The sequence below is a fragment of the Pelodiscus sinensis genome, chromosome 4 (assembly GCF_052426305.1).
Source record: "Pelodiscus sinensis isolate ZL-2025 chromosome 4, ASM5242630v1, whole genome shotgun sequence".
NCBI lineage: Eukaryota > Metazoa > Chordata > Testudines > Trionychidae > Pelodiscus > Pelodiscus sinensis.
This window is the reverse complement of record NC_143055.1, coordinates 48964363-48985681: the sequence shown is the minus strand read 5'-3', so window position 1 is coordinate 48985681 and position 21319 is coordinate 48964363. Positions and strand designations below refer to the sequence as shown.

The 21319-nt window shown below is 45.0% G+C and overlaps 3 protein-coding genes across 13 annotated transcripts in view; 1 reads left to right on the top strand and 2 right to left on the bottom strand.

Annotated features, from left to right (window-relative positions):
• The window catches only part of FRYL (FRY like transcription coactivator), a 394001-nt gene extending 390818 nt beyond the window's left edge, over nucleotides 1-3183 (top strand). For all 11 annotated transcript variants that reach the window (XM_075930452.2, XM_075930453.2, XM_075930454.2 and 8 more), the window contains 2 exons: nucleotides 543-739; nucleotides 1176-3183. In XM_075930452.2, coding sequence (XP_075786567.2) covers nucleotides 543-739; nucleotides 1176-1434 — 456 coding nt within the window. In that variant the 3' untranslated portion in view covers nucleotides 1435-3183. The remainder of the gene's footprint in view (nucleotides 1-542; nucleotides 740-1175) is intronic.
• Nucleotides 3184-10587: 7404 nt separating this feature from the next.
• On the bottom strand, nucleotides 10588-12380 carry ZAR1 (zygote arrest 1). Its single transcript, XM_075930456.2, has 4 exons — nucleotides 11533-12380; nucleotides 11256-11348; nucleotides 11102-11176; nucleotides 10588-10869 (listed from the first exon to the last, which is right to left on the bottom strand). Exons 1-4 carry the CDS (start codon nucleotides 12289-12291, stop codon nucleotides 10726-10728), a joined length of 1071 nt encoding a protein of 356 aa, XP_075786571.2. The 5' UTR covers nucleotides 12292-12380; the 3' UTR covers nucleotides 10588-10725.
• Nucleotides 12381-12498: 118 nt separating this feature from the next.
• On the bottom strand, nucleotides 12499-18049 carry SLC10A4 (solute carrier family 10 member 4). Its single transcript, XM_014568670.4, has 3 exons — nucleotides 17132-18049; nucleotides 16134-16344; nucleotides 12499-13894 (listed from the first exon to the last, which is right to left on the bottom strand). The coding sequence occupies exons 1-3, from the start codon at nucleotides 17599-17601 to the stop codon at nucleotides 13379-13381; spliced, it is 1197 nt and encodes a 398-aa protein (XP_014424156.3). The 5' UTR covers nucleotides 17602-18049; the 3' UTR covers nucleotides 12499-13378.
• Between the last annotated feature and the right edge of the window lie 3270 nt (nucleotides 18050-21319).

The window sequence follows — 21319 nt, the reverse complement described above, 5'->3', positions numbered from 1 at the left end:
TTTGCTTCCTGTGTAGACCATGGCAGATTAAATGCAAGCTCAGGAACAGCACTGCAATATATGCATTCTCTGGAACACACGATTGTGTTTAGGTCACTCTTTGTACACACACACATGATTTTTTTTTAAATGTCTGTGCATTCAAGATTTTCTCTGTTTAAATGGAATAATTTCCACTTTATTTCATTCTTACAAAAGAGGTTGCTTCTTCCCGTTGAGTTAATAAATGGCTACAGCTGGAAGGATCTGTGGCCCACCAATTACAGTGTGCTTATGAGGTATGAATTCCTGCAAGGAATTCTAAAGAGCTGACTAAGGAGGATGGATTATGGGAAAACTCATATGCTCTTTACAAGTATTTGAACCATGTAATCATCCATATGCAACAGTGTTTGGGCAAAGTGGCCACACCAGTGCCCTTGTCAGTATGTTGTCATGAATAGGAGGGGAGGGGAGGACACATCCCTATCTTCTTGCAACATTTATTTTGACTGAAATGAGTTTTTGATTCAGAAGAGCTCAATTCTCCATGTGTGTTTTAGGTTATAAACATGTCAGAAGAACTTGCCCAGCTCGAGAGCTGTCTGAAAGAGGCTGAATCTGCCTCAGACAGTGGTATTGAAGAAACTGAAATACCAGAAGCTTCCCAAGCAAACACAGAAACTGCCATTCATTCTCTTATTGAAACCTTGAGAAACAAGGAATTTATAGCAGCTGTAGCACAGGTCAAGGCTTTCAGGTAAAATGTGAAATGATTTAAACTAATATGCTTTTAGAGCGGCACTCAGTTTGATAACAGACATTTTTAATTTAAACATTGGCTTGATTCCAATTTTTTTTCAAATCTTGCTAGATGTCCTTGTTGAAAAGGACAAAACTGATTATTTTATGTTTTTTTTTTCTCTTATGCATTTTTGTCACTTGAGGGTAGTTCTGATTATTTTTCAAAGGATACAGTTAATATAAACTTAATGTAATGTTACCTTGTAAGAAAATGACATTTCATAAATATAAGACTAGCACCTTAGAGTTCTTCTTACATTCTTTTCCTCTCTGTCTCTACTTTCATTTTTCTTCTCAAGAATACATGTGTGTATGTATATATGTAATGTTAAATAATTAATTTTTTTGTTCTGAAAGAAAATGATTAAAATATTTAAATTGTATGTTCACAGGTCTATTTGGCCCAATGACATATTCGGCAGCACTGAAGACGACCCAATACAAACGCTGTTGCATATATATTTTCGTCATCAGACACTGGGCCAGACTGGTAGCTTTGCAGTAATAGGCTATAACCAAGACATGTCAGAAGTCAGCTCAAAACTGATGGAACTTAATTTAGAAATTCGAGAGTCTCTACGCATGGTTCAATCCTATCAGCTTCTAGCAAAAGCCAAACCTGTAGGAAATATGGTGAGCACTGGATTCTGAACAGCTTTTCATTTAATAAAGAAGCAAAGTTAAGGATGCCTCAACATTACCAAGCACCTTTCATTTAAAAAAATATACTGATGGCCAATACAGAATTTTAACATAACAAGAAATGTCATCTACAAAACTAATGGAGGTAACACTTTATGGACTGCTGTTTCCACACAAGAAAGCTGTGTGGGTGGTAGTTATTTTTTATTATACACACAAACTATATTAAAGGAAAAGGGCTAAAAGCAATGCATATACATGCATTATTTTCTGTAGAAACAGAATTATAAGTTCTGTTGCAGTAATGGTCTCCAAATGTTGAGACAAGTAAAGCAGGTAGGATGAGGCTGAAATCAAGGCTGATTTATTTTGGCTGAAGACCTGCAAGATTTCCTGATTTTTTCAGCAGTAACTGTAATCAGCTAATGTCTAATGATACACTTTGCAATGCCATGAAGAATGTGCAAGTCATACATGAGCAGAAAAAAGACTTAAGACTTTGCAAAAACCATTGATTTCTTAATGTTTTATTTGCTTTTTGTTTTGTCTGTCATGAGGAATTGTGTGAGTTGAAATGGATATGTGACCATTACATTTTGAAAGTATGGATGTTTGTTGACAAAGTCTCAGAGCATGCCTGAAAGAGCAATGCAAGATTATTTTTTGATAAATTTTATTTTATTAGCTTTAATCCTCATAGTGTGTAAATGTTAGGACATTTAATAATATTTTAAACTGGGATTCCCCAGTGTTTCTAAAAGAAATAATATATCTTAATTTTATTGGAATGCTGCTCAGTTCTCTGATCAGTGCTTATGTTATAAATATTAACAACTAACCAAAAAGTAGCTGCCTGCAGAGACTTTAAAATGTATATTAAAGATATATGCTGCCCATCAGCATTTCTCCTTAGAAGAAAGTTAACTTATTTTATTCTGTATATATTCTAGAAACTGTATAGTGCAAAACCAGTATTTTTCTTGTACATTCATGCAATGCACTGTTATGAGTATAGATGTACAAAACTAATGGGGAAAAGGGGAATAGTGGCTATTGGTTGTAGAATACATAACATGCAGTCTGTGTAGTCTGCTGAATTCAAGAAAAGGGGTGTGACAGCATTGTGCAAGTATCTTCATAACTTGTTACACCTCAGGAATTGGGACTACCGAGGGGAAAAATGAAAGGAAGAGGAAAGTATCAAAACATGCAAACCTGCACTATACTTATAGTTCATTGTCATGATAGCATAAAAAGAACAGGATTGTGTTAAATAGTATTTTGTAAAAGAAATATGAATGTAGTCCCATGAGTCCTGATGATTTGAAAGGAACACCCAATATTTTTATATGCATCTCTTACCCACTGTGATTTTTTTTTAAACTGGGCTCTAATTGCAGAGTTTAGAATGTAGAAATTAAAGTCTTAGCTTTGCCTTTTCTTGGGGAAATGAACCCCACTAGAAATGTAATTATGCTGAAATTCATTAATTGAAGGCACTGTAGACACTGTTAGACTGCTGACAGTAGTTATGTTATTACCTTAACAAGCTCTGTAACTGGTCAAGGCACATTCATAATCACTGTATTTTTTTGACCTGATAAAATTGAATTATTCTGATGTTTGTAGTACTGTAGATATTTAAGTATTTTCAAGGGATATGTAGCTTTATTTAGTGGCACATTACCCATTTATTTACAGCATTTTACCAACTCTCCCCCCCCCCTTTTTTTTGTAAAATAAAAGCATTGTATCTGTCATCCTGTGTATTTTCTGCAAGCTAGATAAATGCTATAGTATCATTTTTAGATGTTTGTAAACACTGAAGTGGAAGGCTTAGTGAACATACCGTGCAAATTTACTGCTGAAATTGTAAACAGATTTTGATGTCTTCTCATAGGTCATGTCAGCTACAGCATTTTAATGTGCATCAAAATAAGGTTATAATATGACATCCATATCTAATTATAAATTACAATGCACAATTCCTAAACATTAATATGAACAGTTGTAACTAAACTAGGTCCTAGCCCTACTCTCTTACTTTATAGTTTAGCCTTATCTGGGTGTTTTCTCCCAATCCACCACCTTCTCAAGCCTCTGAAAGGACTACACAATGTCTTCCAGCACTATTTTCTTAGACACCAGTTATCCCTGTAACAAGGAAGTAGTAAGCCAATTTAAGTGTAATTTCTTTTGGCTAATAGGTGCAAGTATTTCCACATCCACTTATAATTTGCTGAATTCTTACACTAGCTGATATCCTTGATGAATATTGTTCTGGATGATTAAGTACCTGATCTGATACTTAGGTCAATGACCTGTTTCCCTTTGAAAGCAAGGGGGGTACCAAAGAAAGTTAAGGTTCTACCAAGTGAAATTATTAGATTTACTAAATACGCTGGTGGTTGGAGTGTCAACTAATGCAAATGGGAAAGGCACCCATGGGCTAGTGAGTGAGACTGCAACCGTGACTCCACCAACCAACCACAAGATAACTTGCTCTTTAAAGAGCTGGCCCAAATTTTTGGCAACAAATCAAGCTCCATCCTGTTTCACATATACAAGAGCTTTGTGGCAGTCCCTGCCACTAGGGCTGTAAAATCCTGTTTAAAAAAAAGTTAAACTATGTTTAACTGGTTTAACTAGTAACGCAGGCTGAAGGGCTGCTTTGTCCAGGCTGGGCCACTGATTAACCAGATTCCCTGGTAAGCATGTCAGTAAGATGAATGATTACCAGTAACTGATTAACCCTTTACATCCCTGCCTGCAACCCCATCTAAAGTTACACAGGCCACTGTCCATAACAGGTATCGCATGTTATAAAAACAGAAGTTTGCATTAGGTATATGCAAGAATTTACTGTCTCCCTGTGAGGCATTTGACATGTATTAGGACAGCCTACAAAATGTTTGGAATATACTGGAGTGTAAAACTGTAATACAAATGAGTTCTGAGGGCTTTCCATGTAACTGAAATTAACAAAAGCAGCCTGATCCTCCAATTGCCAAAAATAAGACTTCAGCCTGTACCATTATTATGCTAAAAGAACGAGGTAGGGAGATGGAAACCAGATTTTTTTTCTCCACCCTACTTACTGCTTCCTATTTTATAGTATGACTAATATTGCCACTACAGTGAAGCACCACTTTCAGAATTGGGCTTAGTTATCTTAAGCTCCAGTCTCTTGCCTCAGTGATGTTGGATGAGGATAGGGAAGAAAAAAAAAGTCCTTTGAGTCAAATTAAGCAGTACATGTGTGTCTGTCTTTCTGCATGTATGTTCTATGCTGTTAGAAAGCTTTTATTGTTGAGGCACAAAACAGTGACATACACTACTGCATCTTCTATAACAAGGTAGTTTTGCAAACATCTGATTCTTTGGTAACCAGGGAGCATGTGCTTACTTATATCTTGCTGGCTGTTGTCTTCCCTGCCTGATGAAGTCTACCATTCCAGAAAGGAAGTTTTCTGGAGCAATAAAGATTGCACCATGGACAAAGATGACATACCTCTGTGTACAGCTTCAGAAAAGTCAGTAGACTTATTTTTCCATCTAAACTGTCTCAAAAAAAATCCATCTGGCTATAGATGAGTTAAGTGGTTTTAGTGGATTGGGCACAGAGGTCCCAGTGTTCATTTAATGAAACTGACTGAGGCGCCTTCATTACCTTAAAAAAAATTAAAGGTCGAGATGGTCCGAACAGTTTCAAGATTGGCTCCTTTAGCAGAAATGTATTTACATTAGCCTCTAAAGTAGAGGTAGGCAATAATTTTTGCTAGGGAGCTTCCCAAGAATTTGGAAAGTGATCAAGGGCTGCACTCTTCCATATCATTGGAGGTGGTGTGGTGGTCTGGGATGGAGGTTGAGTACAGAAGAGAGCTTATAGTAAGGGACTGGGGTGCAGGAGAGTGTGGGGGGGGTCTGGGAGGGAGTTTGGGTGAAGGAGGCAGTTATGACCTGGGTTAGGGGACATAGGGTGCAGGGGTTTGGGTTGTGTCCTTAGGCAAGAGGGGGTTGACCTGGGGATGGGGGCAGAGGGTTGGGGTGCCAAAGACAGGCTTTGGCTGGAAGACTTACCTGTGAGTCCCAGCCAGCAGCCTTCTCAAGAAAGCTGCCTTCCCTGCCCTGGCTGCAGGGGCCATGTGGTTTTTGAATAGCAATGAGCCTGAGGGAAGGTACTTTGCAAGCTGCCTGTTTAACAGGCAGCTCCCATTGGCTGGAAGCTGGCCAATGGGATTGGGGCAGCATTCTCCTCCTCAGGGCTCACAACTGTACAAACAAGTCCCCACAATAGCTGCTCCTCAATAGCATGACTGGGGAGGAGGAAGGTGGCAATCTAGCACTCTGCCTGAGGCTCGCTGCTGCATCCATAAGCCAGCTCAGCAGGCTAGATCTAGCCCATGACAGGTATTTTGCCCAGGCATGTTCTAAAGAAACTCCCCCCCACCCCAACACAACATGGAAATACTTGGACTTGATTCCTTTTGGATTGCCCTTCTTGCTATTTTACATAGTGCTCATAGTATCATATTAGAGATGCAAGGTTACAGCAAAGTTAAGAGCCAGACAAAGCATGTTAGCTGATCATTTCTGGGACAGATCCTTCCCTTCAGTCTCACATACACTGGCTGATACATCACCTGTTAATGGGTAACTAGCAGCTCTCTGCAGGGCCTGAAGTAGCCCCTACATGTCCCTGCTTAATCAATTTCCTGTTGTATGGGACTCTCATCCCTACTCATGACCCCTTTTGAATGTGGTCACCAGGGCTCACTTATACTTGCCACAGCCCCACAGTCCAGGCCAAAGCAAAAGACTGATGATTTCAGCCCTGAATTGAAGAAAATTCAGAATTATTTCCATTGTTCTACATTGAGATGGTCAAGCCAGATTCTGGTCTATAATAGCCTCTCCAGCAAACATATTTAAAGACTTTTCACACTGGTCCTCTACACCTCCCCCCCCCGCCCCCAATTTGTAAATAAGTGGCCAATGTTATAACTACATGGGAGAAGCCACCAGTTAGCTTCTCTCAGATCAATTCCAGAAAGAGCAAAATACCTGCTGGGGGGGAGGGGGGGAGAAGAGAGCATCTCAGAACTGTCAGCAAGCCACACTATTCACATCCATAAGTAGTCCATCTGTGTGCTACATTTGCCACTTTCATGTCACAAGTGGACTTTGTTTTGAAGGGGGATTTACATTTTTGTGCTGTTTGTTCAGTTTAGTCTTTCAACCAAAACTCCAATTTATAAAACTGGTAGGAGGGAAGATGAACCATAGCTTTCATGGGTAATGGAAAGATGTAGACAGATTAACTAATTTCCTGTGACTTTAGTAGTAGAATTTATCACTTCTATTAGTCATTTCCCTAAAACTATAAGCTCTGCCCTGCATTTGTTTAATATGAACAGGATAAGGGACAAGTTACTCTTCCTATTACCTTATTAGCATCAATATTTACACACACACACACACACACACACACACTTTATCTGGGATTGAGTTTAGCATACTACCTGTATCATACGTCCTCACTGGGAGTCTTAAACTAGTGCAGTGGAATTTTGGTTGGTTCAATCCAAGCTCTGAGCAACCATTTTCCATCACTTTCACAGAAGGTAAAAACTGATTGGAATTTTCTTGTAATGGAACTCCAAGCTATCTCCACCTCTCCTTCAGTCTCCCAGGACAGACAGCTGATGGAGCATAAGGCTTATATCACTATGCTGCTTCACTAGCAAGGGTCAGAAAGGGTAAACTAGAAACCCAGCCAGCAATCACTGAATTCTTCTTTGTATGGTTTTTAAAAAAAAAAAAAAAAAAAAAAAAAAAAAAACCACTACTGTTCCTCTTCTATGGGGTCCAGTTAGAGTTCAAGCCTTGTTTACCTTCAGTTTTGCCCTTCAGCTCCCTTCTAGGATTGTTTCTAACCACACCAGCTAGGTGGAGATGGATAGTTAACACTTCTAATACTGCCTCAGTGACACACACACACACACACACACACGTCCGTCCAAGGATAGATCTAGGGTTTCCTCCCTATCCATCCTTTCAGAGAATAGCAATAAATAGGTCTATGAACTTCAACAACTCATTCCATTTTCTACCACTTAAGATTACCCCCCTATTAGGGCTGCTGACCTGTTTGTTTTGATTGAATTATTTTGTTGGGTCACAAGACACATTCTAGATTAGGGATGTTAACCAGTTAGCTAGCCCTTGCTAGTTAAATCTGACAGCAGCCAGTCACGCAAGACAGAACAGCCCCAAGCTACAGTGGGGCCAGCAAGGCAGGTGGCAGGGTTGGGCAAAGAGTTCTAGTTAAAATGGTTAACTACTATGATTTACCCTGCTAATCATTTTAACATCCCATCATAAACATATAGTTAGGACTCCATTCAAAAATGCCTTACCTTCTATGATGGACTGCCCTCCCCCATATTAAAATTCCCAGAACTCAATCAGGAAAATACTCAACATCCGCAGCATGGGTCATCAAAGTTGTCTACATTTCCCAATACAATACACAGTTTGGGGGGGGGGGGGGAAGGAGGAAGACACATGTATTCATACTGGGAACAAATCAATTGTAAAGCACTGAATCTAGGTTTATGCAGCTAGGTAAAGGGCATGTTAAAAAACTATGTGGTCATGACTGATTCTTGCTGTAACCAAGAACTGCCCACCTAGAAACAAGTTTGTGAAAAGGAGAAAGAGTGAGGGATGTTACAATGTTGTCATCCTACAAGCTGCAGAATACAGACAGTGAACAAGGATGAAGAATGTATTCCAAACAATAGCAAGAAGGAGTAATGTGTATATATTTCTTTTAAAAGACTTCCTGTTTACAAATTGATAACTAACAGAAGGACAGTATTTCTACCCAACTGCTTTGTGGGGGTGAACATTTAATAATGTTCCCATTCATAGCCGTAGACTAGAATTTTGTCCATAACTTTACATACAGCAATCACCAATTCTATCTTTGCTGTAAAAGAAGAGAGGCTGGCTGTGATGCAAAAGCAAGAGAAGAGTGAGATCTAAAATGGACTTTCATTAAAAAGAATATAGGGAAGACCCCAATGATACCTACAGATGGTCCCTACTTTACCAATTATAGGCATAGTAGGTTTAATTCATAAGTGATAGTATTTAAGAAAAGTGATGGTCTTTCCAAAAATGTCACAGCTTAAAAAAAAAGTGTTGAGGGAGGGTTCTTAAAAAGCCTTAAGTATGCAGTTCCACTGTTCCTCTAGGAATCAGACAAATGAGCATAAGGGGGCAGTGGCAGTGATATGTACAGGTTTCATCCAACTGTTTAATTAAATCTTCATATCTGCACCAATTAGTTTGTATAGAATGTAGCTTTTAAAGACTGGTATTTTCTACTTCCCCAATAAGTGCCAGTTCCTACAGACGGTCCATATACTTTACAGCAGCAATTCTGTGCTATTGGGAGAGAGGGGGGAGTAATTGCCTGGTTCTACTTGCTCTCACTCTTATACTGTGGTTCCAGTTCATGGCTCTGCCATTGTTATCAGAGAACAAAGATCTTGATATACACCTTAAGGTCTTCCTCCCCAGTTAGAAAAGTGGAGGATGAGATGCAAGCAGGCAAATGCCCAGGACTATGAATGTCTGTTGGGCGCAAACAGGACATCCCTTACCTATTATGTTTTCTACCTAAGGATACTGGCCCTAGGTCAGTAAGTAAGATTTAATGTTATGCAACAGTTTCCTCTTATTGTAAGAATTTCAGAAAAGTTGCTATACCTTTCCTCACTGTAACCTGACTGGGGTATCTCACTTCACAAAGAAGTCTCGTTATTAGCAATTTATCTTTCCAAGAGAGTAATTGTATATATTCTCTGTAAAACAGCAGAATCTGTCTACAGTTTGAGTGTTAGAGAAAAAATAGTCACTGCAAGATTAGCTAATAAGTCAGCTAGAATAAAAGTAAGCTTTCACACAATAGGCTCCTTAAGTGACAAATAGAACCATTATAATTATGACTAGCCACACCAATATACTTCTATTAGAAGTGATATAACCACATTAAGAGACACTGAAAAGCTTGCTGTTATAGACTGGCTGTTTGATTTTACCCTCTTACCTTTACCGATATGCACCCCCGAGTATATGCCCCCTTTAGATTATGCCATTTCTTTAAAGAGTGCTACCACAGCACATTTAGCAGCAGCTAGTTTAGTTGTAGAAATTACTATACAGGCAGTCCCCGGGTTACATACAAGATAGGGACTGTAGGTTTGTTCTTAAGTTGAATCTGTATGTAAGTCGGAACTGGTGTCCAGATTCAGCCACTGCTGAATCTGACCGCCAGTTCTGACTTACATACAGAATCAACTTAAGAACCCCAAGCGTCCCCAAGTCAGCTACTGCTGAAACTGATCAGCAGCTGATTCCAGGAAGCCCAAGGCAGAGCAACTCTGCCTCGGGCTTCCTGTAGTCAGCGCTGGTCAGTTTCAGCAGCGGCTAAATCAGGACGCCTGGGGCAGAGCACCTGGGGTGCTGCTGGGTTGCTCCATCGCTGCCGGCTTCCCCGAGGCTTTGCAAAGCCGCAGGGGGGGAGGCTCGGTCAGCAGCTTTGCTCCGCGTCTTCCTGATCTGCAGACCAGGGAGACGCAGAGCAGCTTTTCTCGCCCGGAGTAACTGCAGATCCGACATAAGTCGGATCTGCTTAAGTCGGGGACTGCCTGTATCTCCAGTTTGCTCCTACGACCATGTGTAATGATCTGCCTACCCCTTTCCCTAGTCAAGTGTGAAAGTGTTTGGTAGACAAAGAAAGTTGTATGCAACTCCTACAGTAGTTAGTGACTGTAGACGATGTTGTTCAATTGAAATTCTAGGTAGTGTGCCTGTTTGTAGAAGGATACCACTGATTTCCATTGTGTTAAATCATCCATCTCTTATGGAGTGTAATTGGGAAAAAATGTACCTCAGTTTGACACACAACTGTCTAACTCCCATCCCAGAAAGGTCTCTGAAAGCATAGAGGTCACATTTCTGTCTCCGCCAGAAGCAGAAACATAACATGAAAGTCATACAACGAAGAATAGCTGTGGCTGACAGTCTTCTCTTTCATTCTTAACTATGAATGTTGTAACTTTCATTAAGTAAGGTAGACATAAGCATGCCTCAATTATGCCAGTGCTTTGCCATACCTTTATTTGTAGGTTTGCCCAGCTACATCTCACCATATTATATATTCTTTCAAAAGAAAAGCTATGTTTTGATTGTAATTTTACACCAAGATTCTTTAAACAAGTATCCCAGTCAAATAATATATTTGAAACTAAATGTACTATCACAGGAGAGACGTTTGCCTTTGCATCTCCCACAGAGATCTTGACGATGGGGTCTCTTGGGGTCCACATGGCGCACTTTCACAGGGCAGGTGCATCTGGTCTGCTTACAGCTCTAGAAAGAAGGGGGGTTGGAGAAAGCATCTGAAGGGGGATGATACATGCAGCAGATTGCCAGCTTAGGGCAGGGAGCAATATTAGCTGCAGTAGTTTAGATTACAGCCTGCTCAGGGCAGAGAATGAGGCTGCTAGAGTCCAGTTCAAGGTCCCAGGCTCACTAGAAGAAATGGCAGAGGAAGGACCCACAAGCTCACCTCCCTGAGGCAGGCCCCTGGGGCTGTTCTCACCTGGCAAGTGATGTCCTCCACGCGGTAGGGGTTGTAGGATTTCTGACAGGTCCGGCAGAACTGCCGGAAGTAGACCTACAGAAAGGGGGAGGGCGGGTCAGTAGCAGCCAGGGCCCAAGGTACAGAGGGATGGGCCCGGGAGCACCAGGCCTACCTTGTTGGTGCCCTGCACACACCACACGTAGGCGCTCTCCCAGCGTATGTTGCAGTCCTTGCAGTGGTAGTAGCCGTACTTCTGCTCCAGAAACTAGCGAGAACAAGGGTTACTCAGCCTCGGCAGGGAGCCGGCCCCACCTGCCCGCCCATCTCCCGCACCGGGAGCGCTCGGGGTAAACCCGCCCTAGGGCATAGCGGCCTGAGCCCAGCCCCGGGCTTCCCGCCACCCTCTGCCCAGCAGCGGCTCGCTGTGACCGGCCGCGCCGGGCCCTCACCTGGAAGCGCAGGCGGGTCTTGCCCGGCTCCTGCGGGGCTGCGGCCTGGGGCTGCCCCTCCGGCGCCCCCTGGGGCTCGGAAGCCTCCTCCGAAGCTGCCTGCGGTGGGGCAGCTTCCGCCTCCTCGTCCGCCTCCTCCTGCTGCTGCTGGGGCGGCCGCGGCTCCGCGCTGCTGGCAGGGGGCTGCTCCCAGCTGGCCCGCACGGCGGCCGCCTCGGCGCGCTGCTGCTCGTCTTCCTCGGCGGCCGCCGCCTCCTCCTCCTCCGCCTCCTCCTCCTGCCCCGGCTCCTCCAGGAAGGTGGTGAGTCTGCGGGACGCCATGGGCGAGTAGACGGCGATGGTCCTGGGGAAGCGCACGGGCCGGCCGCTGGCGGTGGCCGAGCTGCCCTGCTCCTGCTCGCGGGGCCGCAGCGGGGGCAGCCCGGGGGCCGGGCGGCGCCGCAGCAGCGTGCGGGGGCCCAGCGAGCACTGCACCGAGGCGTCCTGCCGCGGGTTCACCTGCACCCCCACCTCCTTGGTGTTGGCCTTGCGGAGCCGCGGCGTCAGGCTGGGGTTCACCTGGGACAGGATCGCCTTCAGCTGCGCCCGCTGGTAGTTATCGAAGTACTCGGCCGCCGCCGCCGCGTCCCCGTAGGCCGAGAAGTAGGTGCCCCGCTGCCGCCAGGCGCCCGGGCCCCCCTTGCCCTTGGGCGGCTGGTAGCGGTAGGAGTAGGGGGCGTAGGCGGAGTACAGGTAACTCTCCATCGCCTCGTCCGCCATGGCGCCTGCCCCAGCAGCTGGGCCCCGGGGGGCGCCTTAAATACCCCACCCTGGGGAGGGGCCGGCTCCGTGCGCGTCCCCCCAGCGCCGCCTGAACGGGGCCGCGTCCATTGGCGGAGGGTAACGACCCGCCTCGCCCTGGCTTCCTGGCGGGCAGCAGGTGGGTGGGCGGGAGGAGCAGAGCCCAGGGTGCGAGGCACGTGGCAGAGACGGGCGGGAAGCCTGTTACCTGCTTCAGCACCGCCCTGCGGGGCCCGGACTCCGCGCGGCGTCAGTGGGCACCGAGGCGGGAGCCTTTTCTCCTCCGTGGCGTGGAGCCGACCGGGCACATTGATTGACTGGCGACGTCCCCGCGGGAGCACGCAGGGGCTGTGCCGCGAACGAAGAGCAAGGGCCTGATAGACAGACATGACAGACACCGCTCGGGGGTGACTCTGGAGGAGGAAGGCACGCGTGAGCGCCTTGGCTGCTGCTAGACAGCCGAGCCAGGGACCGCGTAGTTTCCGAAGGGAGGATGTACCTTCCCTTCAGATAAATCGTTGCTAGATACATCCCTAGATAAACTCGACCGTTACTTGCACTTCCTTTTAATGTTGGTTGTCTTTGGAAGGCTTTTAATTAGTGATGAATACAGCGTGAATGCAGCTTTTCCACACATTTATAATCAATCACGAACAGGATGTTTTTACAACTAATAGGAGGAATGAAACAGAACGACACTTTACAAATATAATCTACTTTGCTCCTTTGTTCACATCAGTACTACACAAATTGAATTTTTCCTACAAAACTCTTCATTTGTTTCTAGTATAGATCTCTGCCTTAATTTACCAAGGAGCTTCTTCCTATGAAGATGTAGACTTATCTCCTTGTGTCATATTGATTTTTGTACACATAAGGCTATATTTTTGAGGAAATATTCTCAACTGGCACAATAGTAAACATACAGTCATTTTATACACTGGGAGTAGTTGGGTACTTTATGGAAGCTGGTCAGTATCCTAACTGCCTCTTTTACTAGTTCCCAAAATGTAACGCATATTCATATTAATTCAAGCTCCCCTTTCTGCTGTTCTGACTTGTCCATCTACAGTGCAGTCTGTGCAGGCTCCATTAGAATAGAATTGTGTTCCTCTGTAGTCACTGTACCATATGAGGTATCTGCCATTTCCTCCTCTTTCAGTTTCTTGTAGGAAATATCTGTGTCTTCATCTTCATTTAAGGTATCCTGTTTATGGAGCTTTCTTCCATACATCTTGTACACTAATACAAAAAGCCCTGCTTCTGCAGCCTGGAAAATTGCATAAAGCAAGGGAAACATATACATGCTTCCTATGAGATGTGGTGGAAAGGTTAGTTTTAGTATAGCTGTGCAGAGTTGGACATTTTGACATCCTGTTTCCAAAGACACTGTCCTTTTGCAATGAGGAGGCAGGTGAAATAAAGTAGCTAAGCCATATCCTGAGGCATAACCTGCTAAGGGCATCAAGAGTGCTACTATGTAGACAGATGCAGGAATACTTGCTAGCAGGTCAGGTCCCAACATAGTGCCAGTCAGAATGAAAAGAAGCACCAAAGTCACTAAAAGGGACCACAAGGAAACCTGACAATAATGAATAATCAAAATCAGATATGTCAGAGGAAAAAAAAAGAAGGGAAAACTTACATTAGAATTGCGTTTGAAGACAAATTAATTAAATATACAAATATTAAAATAGTATAATAAGGATATCAGCACATTTATTGCAGCTGTTATAACAAAACTTTTTCCTTATATGAATAGTGGACAGACAAAATATGACTGAACAACACTGAAAAGACCATTCCCCTTAATTCCAAATTCCGTTGAGTTTGTCATGCTGTAGCATTTCTAATGCTAACTATCCACTAATGGGCAGATCCTGCCATCTTTCTTACCTTGGACCTGATCCAGAATTTCAGTGGGCTTTGAATAATGCCTGAGGTGAATAAAGATGGAAGGAATCTGTCTCTAAATTAGTTTTTAGCAGAAAAACTTGTCTGAGACACTCTCTCAGAAATTCAGTAACAATCTACATTATTGTGTGAAAATTGTCATAAAAAAAGAAAATGAAGCTGTCTTGGGTCAGGGAAGTGTATGACACTAAACATTTATTTTTGTCGTATTTTAAAATATTATCTTAAAAGTGTAAATTGGCTAAACTGTTTAAAGAAATTTCATCTTGCTTATGTGTATGTGATTTAGTTAGGGGTTGGTCCTGCTTTGGGAAGGGGGTTGGATTCCATGCCCTCTGCAGGTCTCTTCTAGTATTCTGATTCTATAATTCTATGTCAGGTTTAAACCTAAAGGAGATGTCAACCATCCAAACGGCCAGTTCTGAAGATTTGGACATTTACGTAACACATTTTAATGTCAATGTGTTCTTTTAATGAACAGAAATATTTATTTCACTGTTGTGGCTTTCATCCTAAATGTGTGTTTAAAGACTTTTGTGATATTACTTCAATCAGTCAGGTAATTCTCTTCAATTATGGTTAGTCATTTCCACAGAATGTTTTTACATCTTTCCCCATACATCTCCTTTCCTGAAATCTTTCTCTTCCCCACAATAGTGCAGGTATATAACATTGTACATTTCTGTTATTCAGTGAGACCAGATTTTTTTATTTGTCTTAGTCCTTCCCCAAAACACTGGGTGAATTCCTAGTAACTCTGCTTATTTTATTGGCCCTTAGAAATTATTTTAAAATAATACCTAAATAAATGCACATTGTTATTTTTCTTATTGACTTCCATAAAAATTGCTTGTATGATAGCTTAGTCAGAAATATATAAGTTGGTTTTGCCATGATTGATGAAAAATGCGTACTGAAAATTTTTACATTGCCAAACACAAATAACGTAGAAAAATAATTTTCTTTTTGTTTTAATTATTCCACATTAAGATAGTTGTACATATGTTTATATTATTGTTTTGAATTTACTGATTTTATTGCCCAAGGGACTCAAGCTAGATGAGGGTATAGTACCTATTATACTTATACCATTATTCATTATTTATTTAAAATGTATGCTTAGTGATGTTGTCGCATAATTAGAAGAATATTGAGCATTTCTTTTGTCGTTTGATCTGCTCGTCTTGCATTGAAGAAATGGCAGTACATTATATCGGTCTGCCTAATATTTTATTTGGTATTACTGCAGGAAAATAATGGTACATCCTTTGGTCTTAGTAAGGGAGCATTTTGGTTGATAACAAAAAGAGCTACTATTCAACTCCAACCCCGCCTCTAGCCGTGTTACAGAAAACACGGTCAGTATTCTCTTATTAGTTGACCACAATGGGCGCTTATCCTTCCTCTTTGGGAAAGAGCGAGAGATTCTGTGTAGAATTCTGAATACGTTTTGAGGGTTTGCACGAGTGGATGGGATGAACCTTAATCCTAGGCTCTGAGTGATACCAGTGCATTACGCGGAAGTGCTTAGTATCTGTGTTTACACGCAGAGCTGCTGAAACGCCGCTACTTTCAATGCAGGCTCCTCCTCTTTACTCTTCGGAGGACTCACGATGTCGGGCAATAGCTATACGGTTTAGCAAGCTTTCCCCAGCTCTTTATTGCGGACCTGTTACATCTTCCTTGCGTGCATATTTTCTTACCCTTTAATTAGACTCGGACGATGCTAACGGGTTCCCTGTACCTTAGTGCAGCAGCGCTTGCGGTGCGGCCGCGAGAAGCAGCGCCCTTCCCCACACTCCTATGACCAGCCCGTCGAGGAGACTCTCCCTCGAGGCCTGCTCCCGAGTGGTGCTCAGCACCTCCCCGTGGGAGCCTAAGGTCGGACCCAGGGCAGCGGTGGTTACCTTGAGCAGGAAGTCGGCGACCCTTGTGCACTTGTAGCGGATGAAAACTCCGACGCCGATGGGGAGCAACGTGCTGCATAGGGTCAGACTCACGGCCCCCAGGGGCAGGAGCTGCACCAGGGGCGTGTTGATCCAGGCGCGGCTGTATATCCACAGGCACAGAGGCATCAGCAGCAGGGCCAGCAGGGTGGAGGAGGCGGTCATGATAATACTGCGGGAGGGAGGGGAAAGAACAACAGGCAGCGGGTCAGCGCGAGCCGTCTTCCATCAGCTGCAAGGGCTGCGTGTGTGTGTGTGTGGGGGGTGGTAACCCCCCCCCCCCGGCTCCAGTAAGAGCTGGCGATGTAAGTCCACTTAGTGTAGGGAGGCACGAGCCTATTGTATCAAACTCCTGCTTGGAGGCTGGGAGAAGAGTCGCCCAGGGCGCAAGTGGCTCTTAGCTTGAATGTCCCTTCGGTCTCAGAGCAGAGGGGAGGTGCTCACATATCGGCCGGAATATGGTTTCAGAGAGGGGGAGGGGACGTACCGTGTTGCACGGAAAAGCTGCCTGACTTCGGGCGCCTTGCAGCGCAAACAGCTCATTATTGCCATTTTCCAGCGCGGGAGTCCTCCCCACACCCCCCCCCCCAAGGCACACAACCGGCGCGGGGGGCAACGGGGCTCAACTCCGCCCCCCTTCCCCACGGAGATCCTGAAACCGGCTCCTCTGTCCCGTAGCCACCCGTGCGCCTGGGCGCGCCCCGACACAGGGGCAGCCAAAGCCTTGCGTAAAGTAACCGCGCTCCCGCAGCGCCATTCCCCCTCCCCACGCCCGCCGCCGCCCTGCGCTGCCCCCGGCTCATCCAGCCCCGGCGGCCTCCCTCTCCCGGCGAGATCCGCGCCGCGCTTCCCGGGCTCTTTACTCCGGCACCGAGCGGTGCCTGCCCCGCCGGGGAGGAGGCGAGCCCGGCGCGCCCGGGCTGTGAGCCCGTCCCGCGTCTCCTCCCCCGCTCGGGTACCTGAGGTTCATGTCTCCGTTGACCAGCAGGGACATGAGGTTGGAGAGATTCCCCCCGGGGCAGCAGCCGCACAGCAGCACGGCCACCGCGGCCACCTCGTCCAGGGCGAAGAGCAGCGCCAGCAGGAAGGCCACCAGGGGCATGATCACGAACTGGCAGAGCAGCGCCAGCAGCACCCCCACCGGCCGCCGCAGCTGCCCCCCGAGCTGGCTCAGCTCCACGGTGCAGCCCAAGCCCAGCATGGTGGTGCACAGCGCCAGCCCCACGAACACGCTCAGACCCTGGTTCAGAGGGGTGTCCCAGAACGGGGGGCTGCCCTCCGACCCCCGGCCTGCCTGAGGCACCCGGCTGGAGGGGCTGGGGCTGCCCACGGCGGGGAGACTGCTGCTGCCGCCGCTGCTGCTGTCGGGCTCCGGGGAGAGCGAAGCGAAGGGGAAGAGAGTCCCGTTCTCTGCCCAGGAGCTGTCCATGGCTGTGCGCTCCGTGTGTGTGCGCCTGGCAGTCAGGGGCTGCACATCAAGTCAAAAGCTGCCAGGTCCCTATCGTCTGTCCAAGCACTGGGGGAGCCGCGAGGCCCCGCAAGGTGGGGACTGATAGGCAGTGAAGAGGCTGAGGAGACTGTCAGTCACCGGGCTGAAGCACTGGCATGTCTTAGCCCTCTTCAGACCCTCCATCCCCACCCCCTAAGCACATCCACTTACAGACAAGCACAACTCCCCTCATTGGCACACACTGAATTAAACTACCTTAGCACCTCTAGCTAGAGGAACAATATCTAGTACACTCACACTACCTACATTAGGTTCTGTCTCTTACACAAGACAAATACACTTGCTTTTTTCTTGTATTCAGTGTCTTGTGTCTGCCTCCTATACACAGCAGTCCGTCAGACATTTAACCACAGGCACAGACGGACATTCTGTTAAGAAGCTACTTCAGGCAGGACCCATATCTTCCTTTGTATTGTTCATGGTGTTGAAGCATGCTGTCATCAGTCAACCAATAATAAAATATGTTTTATTGCAGATCTAGTGGAAAAACAAACACAAATCCCTTGCAATGGTTATTTCCCCTGATAATCTCTTGTGAAAGACCATGCTGTTTGAAAAGAGAAGCAAGAGATATCCACTGGGTCACCTTTGCCTTCTGTTCCCTCTATTCCATCCCCCAAAATGCTAACAAATATTTTGAACCAATAAAGGGTTGACAGAGGATCTTTGCAGGGATGGACTATGAGCAGACACATTTCAGTCCGACTTCAAGCATGCTTGTGGCACAAAAAAACCCTCTATTAAAGTATTAATATTATTTTCTGATTTTTGGTGCTTAATCTAGCTCAGCATCCTAAAACAAAATGAGCTGATCATAACAATATCATCCTAATTGAGCAATGTCAGATTTACCATGGATACATTAAGGGAGATCCAAGGTCATTCCCACTAATGGAAAGAATGTGTAACAGCTGTGACATGGGTGAGGCATGATGAAAAGCTCTTTGGCCAGGTCAAATTAGAGCAACTTTCTGCTGATGATGGGCTTCAATAATGAGCAAACTATGCTTAACTAAGAAACTATATGATTTAATTAATGGCAATAAATCATACAGTTTGCTGCTGCTGCCTGGATCTAGACTGGGGTGCTAATCCCCTCTTTTGCTTTCCAAACTGGAGCTTCATGATGTAATTATAAAAATTAACCTTGGAACTTACAAAGTAGAAATTAATAGTATATTTTGCATGTGTTAGCTGGGGATGCAGAATCCCCTTTATGCTTTCTGAGAAGGGATTTGAACCTTTATCTCTTACCTCCCTAGTGACTGGCCTAAGTGCTGGGCTAGGCATTAGTCCAACCTGGGACTTCCCTTGTTCATTTCTGCTGAAGTTGCTACACTTTCAGGACATATTCATCAGGTCAAAGCCACAATAACAGCCCTTTGTAGCTTACTGCTTGGTGTGTGCCCAGAAAGTGGCACATTGGGGTTTACATCCCCCTGCTGATCTCTTACATCTCAAGTGACTGGCCTAAGAGCTAGGGTAGGAAGTATTCCAATGTGCTGACTCCCTCAAGTGCTTCCTTTTGAGGATGGGCCACTGTTGTTAAATAATTAAATACTCCGTGAGGCACATGTACTCCATGAGACTCTGTGTAATCCAGGGGTTTGGGTGCTTGCCCCTTAACAGCACACGTGCTGATTCAAATCCCCTTTATGCTCCCTGAGAAGGGATTTGAATGTTGATCTCTTAATGGCCTCAGTGCTAGTGGTTGGAGGTGGAGACTCCTTCAGTCCTTTCCTTTGATGGCTGGTCACAATCTGTAAATATGAAAGAAGATTTGGGCTACGTAATCCTTATGGTGCACTCTATGTTCCTGTGCTTTAGGGACCGGCCTCAGAGACAAGGAGGTGCTGGTTCAGATCCCCCTTCTTCTTTTTCTTCCTGTTGAGAAATGATTGGCAGTGTACTCTATTACGGTCAGGTGTTTCATTTTAACTATACATTAAGCAGGGCACAGTGAATTTCCAAAGCCCTCTGTGGTGTGGGGGTTAAGGTGCTCACTTGGGGGGGTGTGCCCTGGGATCAAATCACTGCTCTGCCAGGCGGGAGGGCCTCTGCTGTGTGGGAGCAGAGACCTTGTAGCTGACAGGCCATTTGCAGCCCCTCTTGTTGTATTAATTAATTAGAGGAATCGTTGCTAAAACCCCCCTTCACTCTTGTCTAGTATGACCGAGATACAGGCCCAAGTATCCTAACCACTAGACTCTTAGCTTGTGGCCACTTTTGCCTGTTCTGCTAGGGATGACTTCTTCTGGTGGTGTACTTAATAATTAAATAAAAACTATGACAAAACACTGTTGTAAGACTAATATCATCAAGGGCCATGAAAACAGTCATTCCCAGTTTTCAGTTGCACATGGTCACTCTGTAGACATTTTGATATCAAGACTAAGACCTGGTCTATACTAGGAATTTAGGTCGAACTTAACTGCAGTAGGTCAAATTTCTAAACAATGAGTCCATACCACCACGCCCATTCCATTGACTTTAAGGACCATTAAAATTGATTTTAGTTCTCCAGCTTTTCCCAAGGAATATATTACATTCATCCTTACATGGTCAACTTCATAGTAGTGCAGATGGATGCTGTGATAGTTGAAGTTCTTGACCTCAGGGAAGTGTCCCACAGTGCCCCATGGTGACTGCTCTGGCCAGGACTTTCAACTCTACTGCTCTACAAGTAAACAGGAATAGCCCTGAGAAAATTTGAATTTCATTTCCTACGTGGCAGCAAGGGGAGCAGACCTCAGAGCAGGCAGCACACCTGACTATGAGTTCCCAGGGTCGCAGATGAGCAGCATCATGGACTCATTGCTGTGTGGGGAAAGGAATCTGTTCGTGCAGAACCATAAACCACCAAAAAGAAGCACTGATATCTATGCCAAGATCGCAAAGGGCATGGAGGAGAAAGGACACAGGGACACCCAGCAGTGCTGCATGAAAATAAAGGAGCCAAGGCAAGCGTACCAGAAGACAAAGGAGGCAGATGGTGTGGATCATTGCTGCAAACGTTGCTTTTATGAACAACTGCATGTGAGCCTGTGGGGGGGGGGGGGTGGAAGGGGGACCCACCCGGCTTCCCTAGCCAGTTCATGGATTCCTCCCAAGACACTCCTCAGGCAGCAACGTGGAGGACTCTGTGGAGGAGGAGGAGGAGGAGATGGAAAGTGTTTAGCAGGCAAGCAGGGTAACCAATGTCACAGAGAGCCAGGATGTACAGTGTGCTATGCAGAGGCCCTGCCTTCTGTAGATATGCAATATGCATTGTTTGAGAAATAAAACCTGTCACCAAAAAAGTATTGGGAGAAAACACCATAGGTAGAAACTACAGTTTCCAGCCACGTAGAACCAGTGTAGAGGTAGCATGTGTCCCATTATTATTTGTCATTTTAGCTTTGACTTTGTGAGTATGAGACTACTCTTCTGGTTTACAGGAAGGAGGAATACAGCGTAGCAGAGCACAGATGTTTCTGAAAGAAAACTATTTTGGTTATTCTTTGATAATTGCCTTTGTAGCTGGCTATGCAGCTGGCTATGCTTTCATTAATTATGAGTCTATTTGATTCATACCCCTTTCTCACACGTAGCAGTCTGAGAAGTGACTTTACTTTCCACTGCCATCTAGCCCATATAA

Excerpts from the sequence above, each read along its gene's own strand:
- ZAR1 (XM_075930456.2), bottom strand. The coding sequence starts at position 12,291 with ATGGCGGACGAGGCGATGGAGAGTTACCTGTACTCCGCCTACGCCCCC. Across the intron at positions 11,349-11,532 it reads AGACCCGCCTGCGCTTCCAG|TTTCTGGAGCAGAAGTACGG; the intron begins GTGAGGGCCCGG and ends TGTTCTCGCTAG. Across the intron at positions 10,870-11,101 it reads TGGAGGACATCACTTGCCAG|AGCTGTAAGCAGACCAGATG; the intron begins GTGAGAACAGCC and ends CCTTCTTTCTAG.
- SLC10A4 (XM_014568670.4), bottom strand. The coding sequence starts at position 17,601 with ATGGACAGCTCCTGGGCAGAGAACGGGACTCTCTTCCCCTTCGCTTCG. Across the intron at positions 16,345-17,131 it reads AACGGAGACATGAACCTCAG|TATTATCATGACCGCCTCCT; the intron begins GTACCCGAGCGG and ends TCCCTCCCGCAG. Across the intron at positions 13,895-16,133 it reads TCGCCGACTTCCTGCTCAAG|GTTTCCTTGTGGTCCCTTTT; the intron begins GTAACCACCGCT and ends CATTATTGTCAG.